Below are 12,937 nucleotides of genomic sequence, written 5' to 3' on the forward strand. Positions count from 1 at the left end.
TTTATTTAGGATTCGAAAATCCTCAAAGGGCTTTGCTTTGATAATGTATTTCCTTGAAAGGAAATGACTTTTATGTGAACAAATAAAGCATAATTTCACAAAACCTATTGAGATGAATAAACACTAACTTATTTTACTCATGTTGACTCAAAAAGAAAGTTTAGATGCCAGAGAAACTCTTTATCTCTCTTCCAAATTTTGTCTCAGGAATTTTAATTTTAACTGAGTAGCCAGAGCACCCTGAAGAAGCTGTGTGAAGTTTCCTTTGTAGGATCTTTACCTTGTTATTCATTTAACAGGAATCTGAACATTACTGATGAGAACTAAACATATTGCCCATCCCTGACTGTCGTTGAGTTGAGTTTAATGTTGTATGCACGAGTATATGTATGCACAGATGCAATGAGAAGCTGCATCACAGGCATGTAGCATCATGTACTGTAAGTAGCATTCACACAAAAAAACTTAAATTAAACATATATGATATAACTGAAATGTTAATGCCCAGCTGTAAGCCAACTCCTTGAAACATTGCAGTTCTTCTAGTGGAGGCACTCCAGCAAGGCAGATAGGATGGACTTTCTAGGATTTAGAACTAATGATGATGAAAGCAATATATTTCCAAGTCAGGATGGCGTGTGACTTGGTGAGCCTGCAGTTGATGACATCTCCATGTGGCTACTGCCTATGTTCTTCTTAGTTGTGGAGGTTGACTGTTTGGGGAAGCTGTGTGTAGTTGATGCGATTACATGCAACACATTTTGATGATAGAACACACAGCAACCACTGTATAACGGTTGGAGAAGAAATAATAGTTTTGGGCAGTAATAGTCAAAAGAACTGCTTTGTTATGGATCATGTTGAGCTTAATGGGAGTTGTTGGAACCGCACATATTCAGGCAAATGCAGGGTGTTTCATAACTCTTCTGACATGTGCCCAGTAGGTGCTGGATTTCTAGGAGATGAGGCATTTATTACACAATATCCAATCTTTCTCTTGGCCTCGGTAGACACAGTTTTTATATAGTTGGTTCGGGTTTCTGACCAATCGTAATCTCCTTAACTTTGCTAGGGTGGCAGATTAGGTGATGGTATTGCCAGTGATTGACAAGAATATTGGTGACTGGGCAACCATCCTGAAAAGGACCACTTTATCCTCCACTCTCTGATTTCTGCCAGTCAGCTTATCTTCTACCCATGTTGGAATTTTTCCTCTAATGATTTGGGCTCTTATTTTGTTTAACAGCCCTGTGTGTGGCACCTTGTCATGAAAATCCAAGTAAATAACTTCCACCATATTTCCTTTGTGGGGTTCCTAACATGGGATCCGTGGACCCCTTGCTTAATAGTATGGGACCATGGCATAAAAAAGGTTGGGAACCTCTGAATTTGTTACCTGCTCAAAGAACTCCAACCTTTAGGTTTAGAAGTTAAAATGTAAGTAAATGAAATAAGTTAGTATTTGAGAATTTGTAATAACAAGACACTTCCGGATATAGAAGATTCTGATAACTTAATTTAAGCTTGTAAAACAGTGCTGAATATATGAACTCATAAACTCAGATGTAGAGAGTGACATGTGTCCTAAAAGGCATGTTTTAATGCCACTGCGGAGTATTGAACACTATTTCAGTTAAAAGCCTGGAACCTCAAAGCTCAGCATAGTCCATGCTTAATGGTTTAAGCTAGACGATGTTTAGGACCAGTAGGTTCATGACAAGAAAGGCAGTCAGAGCCTCGTAGCCATCTGGAGATCAGAGTTGTGTGTTTAATTTCTGGGGGTATGGTAGGTAGAATGATGTGGGTTTGTAGGAAGGTGGAGAGATGAACCTGGACCAGGGTAGATGTTGGAGTGAGGGCAGCACTGACAGCTGTGCAAATATGGTAGTCATGCATAAGGACTTGGGTCAGTCAGGAGTCTGGAGCAAATGCAGGACCAAGTTGCTGGAGAATGCAAAAGGATTCAAGGGAGAAAAGTTAATCAATAGCTGCCTTGAATGGGAATAGCCTAAACTATCGTTATTAAAATTGGGATGACCTGGGGGTGTCCAATGGTAGGTGTTTCTAGGATAATATGAAAAATTACCTCAGTAATGTTTCCATAAGACATAGGAGCAGAATCAGGCCATTTGGCCCATCTAGTCTGCTCCATCATTCAATCACGGTTGATCCTTTTTCTCTCCCACCTTAGCCTCACTCTTCGACCTTCTCCCCATGACATTTGATGCCGAGTCCAACCAAGAATCTATCAAGCTCTGCCTTAAATACACCCAATGACCTGGACTTCACAGCTGCCTGTGGTACTATACTCCACAAATTCACCACCCTCTGGCTGTAGAAAATTCTCTGCATCTCTCTTTTAAATGGACACTCCTCTATCCTGAGGCTGTGCCCTCTTGTCCTAGAGTCTCCCACCATGGGAAACATCCTTTCCACATCCACTTGGTCTAGGCCTTTCAACATTTGAAAGGTTTCAATGAGATCCCCACTCATCCTTCTAGATTCCAGTGAGTGCAGACCCAGAGCTATCATATGCTCTTCATATGATAAACCTTTCGTTCCCAGAATCATCCTTCTGAACCTCCTCTGAACCCTCTCCGATGCCAACACATCTTTTCTAAGATGAAGAGCCCAAAACTGTTCACAATACTCAAGGTGAGGCCTCAGCAGTACCTTATAAAGCCTCAGCTCTTATATTCTAGACCTCTTGAAATTAATGCTATCATTACATTTACATTCTTCATCACCAACACAACCTGCAATTTAACCTTTACGAGTACAAGGACTCTCAAGTCCCTTTGCATCTCAGATTTTTGGATTTTCTCCCCATTTAGAAAATGCTCTACACATTTATTTCTTCTACCAAAGTGCATGACCATACATTTTCCAACATTGTATTTCATTTGCCACTTTCTTGCCCGTTTTTCTAAGTCCTTCTGCAGCCTATCTGTTTACTCAACACTACCTTCCCATCCACCAATCCTTATAACATCTGCAAACTTGGCAACAAAGCCATCTATTCTATCATCTAAATCATTTACATATAGAATAAAATGAAGCGATCCCAACACCGATCCCTGTGGAGCACCATTAGTCACTGGCAGCCAACCAGAAAAGGATCCTTTTATCTCCACTTGCTGCCTCCTACCAATTAGTCAGTGCTCTAACCATGCCAGTAGCTTTCCTGTAATACCATGGGCTGTTAACTTGGTAAGCAGCCTCATGCGCAGCACCTTGTCAAAGGCCTTCTGAAAGTCCAAAAATACAACATCCTCTGCATCCCCTTTATCAATCTTATGTGTAATCTCCTTAAAGAATTCCAAGAGGTTCATCAGGTAGGATTTTCCCTGAAGAAAACCATGCTGACTTTGTCCTATCTTGTCCTGTGTCACCAAGTACTCCATAACCTCATCCTCAACAACTGAATCCAATGTCCTCCCATTCGACCTGCATGTTGAAATCTCCCATGACTATCATATCTTTCCCCTTTTGACACGCCTTTTCTATTTCCTGTTGTAATCCGTGGTCCACATCCCAGCTACTGTTGGGAGAACTGTATGTAAATGCCATCCAGGTCCTTTTACCCTTGCAGTTTCTTAACTCAACCCACAAGGATTCAGCATTTTCCAGTCCTATGTCACATCTTTCTACTGATTTGATGCCACTCTTTACCAGCAGAGCCATGCCACCCCCTTTGCCTTCCTGCCTATCCCTCCAATACAATGTGTAACCTTAGACATTCAGCTCCCAACTACAACCATCCTTCAGCCACAATTCAGTGACGGCCAAAACATCATACCTGGCAATCTGTAATAGTGTAACAAGATCATCCACCTTATTTCATCCACTCCGTGCATTGAGATATAACACTTTGAGTACTGTATTTGCCATCTTTTTTGCTTCTACTTACCCAATGCCCTGATATTCACCCTGCTGGCTGCAATTATGTTCTATCATCTGCCTGCCCTTCCTGACGATCTGACTACATGCTATCTTTGCTTTTTTACTGTGAGTCCTATCCAAAGTTCCTATTTTCTGTTTCCCACTTGCTGGCAAATTATTTTAAAGCATCCCCAACAGCTCTAACAAACCTGCCCATGAGAATATTGGTCTCCTTCAGGTTCAAGTGCAGCCTGTTACTTTTGAATACCTTCCCCAGAAGAGATCCCAATGATCCAAGAACCTCAGCCATGCTTTAATCTGCCATATCATCCTGTTTCATTTTTCATTTTAAAATCTTTTTATTAATTATTATTGAAGATTAACAAAAAAGATACATTAAGTCAATATGTCATTATATACAATAAATAATTAAATTAGCAAATAACTGATTAACAAAGCTAAGCAATATGTCAATAATAATAAGAGAAAATAAAGTGTTAAGAATATCATCTTGTTTCTACCCTCACTGGCACATAGCACAAGCAGCAATCCAGAAATTACTATCCAGAAGGTCCTGCTACTTAGCTTTCTACCTAGTTCTCTAAATTATCTTTTCAGGACTTCTTTGCTTTTCCTTTTAATGTCAATGGTACCCGTATTTACCAAGACATCTGGCTGCTCTCCCCACATCTCCAAAATGTTGTGGACGCAATCTGAGACCTACCTGACCCTGGCACCTGGGAGCAACATACCTTTTGGCTGTCCAGTTCACATCCATGGAATCTCCTGTCTGTACCCCTGACTATCAAATCCCCTATCACTACCACTCCCTTTTTCTCTCTCTTTCCCTTCTGCACCATGGACCCATGCTCAATGGCAGTCTCCATGGCATTCTCCTGCGAGGTTATCCCCCACAACTGTATCATCTGTTGCATAAGATGTGACATCATTTGAAATGCATATAATGTGGAAATTACATTGTATGGGCAAGGCAGAACCATTTGGTTAAATTTCCAGAACTGCTTTGGATTTAATTGGAAAAAGGTCAAAACCGCAATCCAATCCACGGTACTGAAAACCCAATATTTTGCTTTGAATCTGCAGCCTCCAACCAACAATGACCATCTTTGAAATTATGAAAAGTATCTTCATGAAAGAACATTATCTTTGTATTCTTGTTATGCACCCATGGGATTGCAAGACTTCATGGGTTTCCACGTGGTAAAGGTTTGCTGTGACTTCATCGTGTACCATTTTGCCAAATATCAATTGAAAGCAGGGAAGAGAATTCCATCCATTAATATCCATCTGATGCATGATTTAAGACAGTTGTTCATTTGGTTCTATGCTAGTATCACAACAACTCATCCCACAACAATCTGAAATGACAGATACATTTTGAGCCACCATGAAAAAATCAAAGAAAACCGATTTTGTACCAATCTGCTGACACAAATTCTGATCATTTGTCTTATTCCTTCAGATTACCATTTGAAAGTGCAATGGATTTTACAGTAATCCAAATTGTTGTATTGGTGTAAATAAAAATAAATCTGCAGAGTGGCACAGCTCGTAGAACTGCTGCCTCAAATCTCATGTGATTCAAAGTTGATCCTGTCCTTTGGGGCAGCATGCATGGGCTTTTGCCCATTCCTCTCATGAATGTTTGACTTTCCACTGTGTTCAGCTTCTTCTCACTTCCCAAACACAAACAGGTTGGTAGGTTAATTGCAAGTGTCAATGGCCCTTGTGTGAGTGAGTGGTCGAATCCGGCGAGCATGAAAGATGAATAAAATGAGATTAATATCAGATTAGCAAAAATAGGTGCTTGATTTTGGCATGGACTTGGTGGGCCTCAAGGTCCAGTTGCTGTATGACACTATGACTCTTAAAAGTAATAAAGTTTTAGCTGTTTCCTTAAATCTATGCACTTCTATTTTTATTTAATTTCATGCAGTGTCTAAAACATTAAAAATATTAATATTTTCTGCTTCTGTGTGCTACCTTTCCTACATTTACACACACAGCCCATGGAGAGATGCCAACAGGCATTGTTTATTGTATGGCATGTGCCAGTTAGGTAATACTTTACCAGTAAAATATTATCTGAGGCCAAATGTGTTAAGCTGTTAATATATACTGAGTCAAGAATGTATTGGTTGAGGGTTCTCTACAGGAAAATTCAGAACATGAGACCCAGTACATTTGCTACAGGTAAGGCTTTTCCATCAAGAAAGAACTTTACCTAGTGACTTCTGCTATTCCTATTCTTAGGCAGTTGTGCTGGTACTTTAGTAAATTGATCAGCATCAACAAATCACTTGTTCTAAAAGTTCAAAACAGTTGTAGAATCAGAATTGACACAAAAATGAGAAATGCAATGTCCCATTGACTAGGAACTGAATGGTGTAGTGCCAACTTTCTGTGAACTTCTTAATCTACTTCTGTGTATGTCTGACATGCTAATGCATGATAGAGCACTCAACAGAGAAAAATGGAGGGGGATTAAGATAAGATTTGCAACGTTCACCTCTACAAAGACAATTATAGGCATCCATCCTAGATAATAAAAAACACGTTTGAATTGTGTTTTCTTTGCAACAGAATTCTCTAGTATTCCTCAGGTGAAATTGGAATGTCAGCAAACAGGATTTAATCAATAATGGTGATTAATATTTAATTTCAGTCAGTTTGATGTGAATGAAATTAATACTGTCTACTTAACTATAATATCATTAGCCTTTCCAAGTGTCACAAAGCAGGAAATCAATTATAACAAGCTGTTAACATGCATATATAACAAACAAAGATAGCATTCTGGTTGATTTTATAATACTTCCTTAATAGTTTAGTTAATTAATGAAACAAGAAATGACACCAATCTATTTTCAGCAAACCTACAGGCCTTGATAGGTGAGCTATTTTTAACTCCAGCTCTTAACAGTGTAATTGGAATACTGATTTAAATTTAACTTCTACAGTTGAACTCTGCAGCTTCCTAAAGTGACCTTAGTTTCACTTCTTCCTGTCTGTAACCCCAACATCCATTAATCAATAAACAATTTTCATTCTGCCCGCTTCAGACACTTAACTGCAGCCTGTTCAGTAACCAAAAGTCAACACTGAATATTGGCCATTGTAACTTTTTGTGCAATTTTTCCTGTCCAGTTTCCACCCAGTTTGTCAACCAGCCTATTGGCCTATTAAACAATATTAATAATGAGCCCCTGCCTTTAAATCTGCCTCCCACATCAGTTTTTGGCCTTCTCTGCTTCTTCCTCACCTGCTTATAAATATCGGGACCAGATTTCAATTGCCTGCAGATGGACAAACAAACACTGCTGGGAGAGAATGAATATCTGACCATCAGATAAAAGAAGTGAGACTGTGACCTTGTACCAAATGAAAATCTTGCTCTCCAGAGAGCTGAACTGCGTAAAGCAAAGATTATTCTTTGCAGCATTGTATGCAGGTGAGATACAATGCTACAAAACATTCCTTCTTTTTCAGAGAGGATTTCACAAGTTTTCCTTCGCAGGTAAAAAAAAACTGAGCGGTTTTTTACTCTGAAGAAATGGTTCACAGAATGGTTCACAGTCAATGGTAGTGTAGAAATTGTACCCTGCCAACAATGCTGCTCTTTCCGTACACATTGCTTTGTGAAAGTGCTATTGTCTTTAGTGCTAACTACCCTCTGAATCAGATAATGATCCCTAAGAATTTCACGAAGTCCAGTTAGCCCAGACTAAACATACATGATATTTGTAATGTATATCTCAACTTTTCATTAGATTGACCAACTGGAGTCACGCCTGAAACAACGTGGATGCACGGATGAATTGGGAAATCATATGAATGAAAACAATCACTGGAAAAAAGAAGATTGTACTTCCTGCTGGTGTAAGGTACGGATTAGATTACAGATAATATTCAGTTATAGAATGCAGAATATTTAAAATATTGGTTATTCGATGTGTATTTTTCATCCAGCTAAATTTTACTGCTGGGATTGTATTTGATCTTAGACCTTAAGACTATAAGCAATAGGAGCAGAATTAGGCCATTCAGCCTATCGAGTCTGAGCTGCCATTCTATCATGACTGATCCTGGATCCCACTCAACCCCATACACCTGCCTTCTTGCCATATCCCTTGATGCCCTGACCAATCAGGAAATGATCAACTTCCGGCCTAAATATACCCATGGATTTGGCCTTCACTGCAGTCTATGGCAGAACATTCCACAGATTCAATAACCTCTGGCTAAAAAAGTCCTCCTTACCTCTGTTTTAAAAGGTCAACCCTCAATTTTGAGGCTGTGCCCTCTGGATACCCCCACCACAGGAAACATCCTTCTAAATTCCAGTGAGTACAGGCTCAAAGCTGCCAAGTGCTCCTTCATTTCCGGAATCATCCTTGTGAACCTCTTCTGGACTCTCTCCAATGACGACACATCCTTTCTGAGATATGGGGCCCAAAACTATTGACAATACTCTGTGTGGCCTGACTAGTGTCTTATAAAGCCTCAGCATTGTCTCTTTGCTTTTATATTCTTTTACTCATGAAATGAGTGCCAACATTGCATTTGCCTTCTTTACCACAGACTCAACCTGTAAATTAACCTTATGGGAATTTTGTATGATGACAGTCCTTAACTTCCCTTGTCAGCCATGGTTGCCTTCCCCTACCATATGAGAACTTCTCATATATCTCAGATATGATCACTGTCAACAAATTCTCTCTCTTGCCATCCAACATCAACCTGATTTTCCCAATCACCTTGCATATTCAGGTCCCCCATTACAATTGTGTCATTACCCTTACTACATGCCTTTTCAATCTCAACCCCACACTTTGGCTATTAATTGGAGGTATAGATATGATTCCCATAATGGGTTTTATATCCTTGCAATTTCTTAACTCCACCCCAAAGACTCAATATTCTCTGTCAGCAATGCACCTCTTTCTAAAGATGTAATTCCATCTCTTACCAACAGAACCATACCCCTGTCTATGCCTTCCTTTCTGTTCTTCTGATACAAAGTATATCCTTTGATGTTAAACTCCCAACTATGGCCTTCTTTCAGACACAAATCAATGACTCCTACAACGTCATTCCGACCAATCTCTAATTGCATCACGTGTTCATCCACTTTATCCCAAATGCTACATGCATTTAAACACAGCACCTTCAGTCCTGTATTTTGTGACTTTTTGAATTTTGCCTTTGTGGTGCAATTTAACTGTTTCCTCCGTCTGTATTTGTAACCAATCATTGGGTTGTCCTTCCTTACATTAATGCTACATCCATCATCTTTCAGTGATAAATGCCAGATCTAGCCTGACGAGGTAATTGATGCTAGACTATATGCTTTATAGAATACAGTAATAGAATGAAATTCAGCTTTGATTGGTAGAGTCATATCCATGGCCAGGAGCTGTAGCTACCTTTGTACACTTAGAACATAGAACAGCAAAGTACAGGCCCATCAGCCCATAATGTTGTGTCAACCTTTCAACCAACTCCAAGATCAATCTAACCCTTTCCTCCCACATGTGCCTATCTCGGAGCCTGTTAAATGTCCCTGAAGTATTAATTCCATCGACCATGATGGAGCTGACTGTGCAGAAGTAGGTATGATTCCTTCCTGAGCCAAAAGTTTTGACTGTCCATTTCCTCTCGCCTTTTGATTTTGCTCCATATCCCAGTTTCTGCAATATTTAGTATCTCTGGGCATTATTCCTAGCTGCCAGTACGAATAGCCAGTGATGATGATCAAAGACTAATTTCTCCCTAATTTGTCTTTAATCTTACACTATATAGAAAAAAATTAAAACCACCCGTCACACTTATGCTGATGCTATGCTTCACTAACCTCTTTCCACCTATGAAAGAAGATGTACCTTTGTTTTGTGCTCTTTGCTCTGATTTTTAGGAATCTGCAGAACCCACAGGTATTCCTGGAATTGTACATTTTGCGCATGATGGTCCTGTTTCAGGACATTATTTTAACTTAAAACAGCCAGCAGGAAAATGGCACTTTTATTTTCCAGTAGATTCCACAGAGAGCAAAACAGTTAATAAATCTGAATGTGATACATTTCCTTAGTGATTGGTGAAATTAAAAATAGCTTTCTTCAGTGCTCCTGTATCTTTATTCCCAAGGTTCAAACTGATGCCCAATATCCACCAGTTACAAAAGGGAAATGGTCTCACCGCCCAGAAGAGCATGTTTTTAACATAAATTTTAACAAAGCATGAAGACCCTTGACCTGGACCTTTTTGTGTGATCATTTAACTGGTCATGTGTGATGTGACAGTCCTTATACTCTGGCTTCCATTGTGCGGACTGGATCTCCCCTTCCCATGGCCTCTTGACATCATTTTTTTTATATAAGAAGTTGTTTCTTGCCTATTTCTCAGTCAACAGGAACTCCACAGAGGAAGCAGCGAGTTGGAGCTCTTTACAGGTGTTCTGATGAAGGGCCCCAGATCTGAAACATCAATTCCACCCAGAGCAGTTGCCTGACCAGCTGATTTTTGCTGCTTTTTATATTTTTAATTAGTTTTTAAGTATATGCAGTATTTATTTATTGATTTCCCTTATTATTATGACCTGCTTTCATCATATTTTCCAGGCCACTTTTAGTACTATTCACCATAAGTTGCAGCAAGGACTTACACAGAAATATTGCTGCAGGTCTGTGCGATAAGTTGCAGTAATACTGCTGCAGAATCCACAGGAAACCTCAGATCCCCATAAAACCTCATTCTCAGCTGAATGCCTTGGGCGAGTTTGTAGGTTTGACTGTTGAGCTGGTTGATACTGAGTAATCAGCAATATAAGATCCCCTTCACAACTTCAGTATGGTTTGCGGTTTCTCCTAGATAATGTGCATGTATACTTTTCAGAGACAGGACCTTTTTAAAGCAAAGATTGAAAAAAAATTATATAACTGATTTACATTTTAGATTCAATATGCATTTCAGGTAGATAATCATGAGTAAATTCCCATAATGAAAAATGAGAATTGACAACTATGATGCATGTATAACTGAAAGGTATTTTTCCTACAGGAGTGTACATGGACAATGCCAATTATTACAGTTGTAAACACACTTTGACTCTTATCCGGTTGCTTCTGTTTCCTAGAACGGTCAAGTTACCTGCTATGTGGAGAAGTGCCCTCCTCTGAAGTGCACCAAAACAATCAAAAAGAAAGGGAGATGCTGTCCTGTCTGTGCAAAACGCAGAAAATGATCATCTGTGCAGTTCGAGAAAGAAGTCTTCTGGGGAAAAAAAAACAATTCTTAGCATTTTGCATCACCTACTGACATCTGATAAATTCACAGACGAGAAAACAAAAAAAAACTTTCTACTCACATTCTGGTTACTGCTGTCTTTCTCTGCTCATCCCTTTTATATTTTAAGCAAAATCTCCCATGCAAGGGCATGTCAGTCTAATCAAAGTACAAAGGTGGCCTTAGTCAGGAATTATGAACTAATCTACCTGCAGTCTGAATGTTAAACTGTTCACATTAAAAAGTATAATGATATCTTTGAAGACCATTACAATTTATCACTGTGTCAAGATACCTGTTCGTATTAAAACATGTTACATAGGTAACACAGTAGGGATTGCATTTTGTATTAAGTTATTATTTGAAACAGTGATAAACATTATGGTAAAGTTCACTGAGAAGTGATTATATTGTCTTTGCATACACTGTCCAGAGACTAACCATTTGGTATTTTCCATCTGTGTGGTCAGAGTAACGTTTATGAGGAAGCTTTAAAAGCCATGGTGGCATTGGTGTAAAGATCCATTGCCTTCATTCTACCAAATGTACCTCACAAGCTGCACAATACCAAAAATGTACTGTGCAAAAATATGGTGCTGATCATTTTGTCTCAAAAATGAATTACTGTCAGGTTATATTTTTATTTCTAATTTTATCAAGGTTTTGTATCAATTCAACTATAACTACCAAATATAATGCTGACTTGATGTAACATTTGACATGTCAGTTATAAAGCCTAGTATGAAAGTAATTAAATACTGATCTTTCAATTATCATTTTAAGCAATGTACAGTGAATTTTTAAAAAGTGATTAAAACACATTTCATGAATACTATGAATGTTTTATGTGACATCATATAATTTGATAAATGGTGCTGCGCATTATGAAATTTACAGCCATACAGATACAGTTCTTTCTTGAAAAATAGTTGATAGTATTTTTAAAAAGATTGCAAGTTTGTGGGCAAATTGTTATCCGAGACCTTGATACTTTAGCAATGTCAGTACTTGTTAAATGGTTTCACTGTTCATATTTAAACAACAGATTTGACAATTTCGGTCCAATCATCAAGGTAGAATTATAAAGATTATATGTATCTTTATATATTCATGCCTCTATTTTGAATAATAATTTTATTTATATTATTGCACCTGACAAAAGAAAAACCTAAATCTAGATCTGATAAAATCTTATCAGGTTTTGACACAACCATTTTGATTGCCCATTTTTGCCAATGCGGTTTATTTTTAATTAATGTCAGAATTATTCAGGAATATACTGATTACAGAAACTTAGGGTTCAATTTACAAATTGATTAAGGAATACATATTAGGCAGGAGAACTCCTCTGCTATTCATAATGGTGCCATCTTCTTCTTATTATCTTCACTTATTTTTGTACTTAAATCTTTGGAGTAGGATTTGAAACCACAATCTTCCAACTCAGAGATGAGAGTGCTATCTGTAAGTCACAGCTGATATCTCTTAACTTTCGTTTTAGACCTTTTTGTTTATTGAAAAATAGCCCTGGCTTCTCAAGTTTTGACTTAATGAAAGGAGAGACTGGAAAGTGAGAAACAAATATAAGGATAGGTTAATGGAATTGGATCAGATAGATGGGTAAGTGGAAACTTATGTGAACTATAAGCATTGACACTAAGCAGCTGGCTTTTTTTCTTTCCTGTACATTCTGTGTAACAACATTCATCAAAATGATTCTTGTTTATGTAACGTACAGGCCTCTGCATACCAG

The 12,937-nt window shown here is 38.4% G+C and overlaps 1 protein-coding gene across 3 annotated transcripts in view; it reads left to right on the forward strand.

The window, feature by feature from the left end:
- Positions 1-12,019, forward strand: part of LOC140726325 (peroxidasin homolog) — a 472,802-nt gene extending 460,783 nt beyond the window's left edge. For all 3 annotated transcript variants that reach the window (XM_073042565.1, XM_073042575.1, XM_073042584.1), the window contains 2 exons: positions 7,674-7,787; positions 11,036-12,019. In XM_073042565.1, the coding sequence (XP_072898666.1) occupies positions 7,674-7,787; positions 11,036-11,143 (222 nt within the window). In that variant the 3' untranslated portion in view covers positions 11,144-12,019. The remainder of the gene's footprint in view (positions 1-7,673; positions 7,788-11,035) is intronic.
- The last annotated feature ends 918 nt before the right edge of the window (positions 12,020-12,937 follow it).

Source organism: Hemitrygon akajei, chromosome 1 (genome assembly GCF_048418815.1).
Source record: "Hemitrygon akajei chromosome 1, sHemAka1.3, whole genome shotgun sequence".
Lineage (NCBI taxonomy): Eukaryota > Metazoa > Chordata > Chondrichthyes > Myliobatiformes > Dasyatidae > Hemitrygon > Hemitrygon akajei.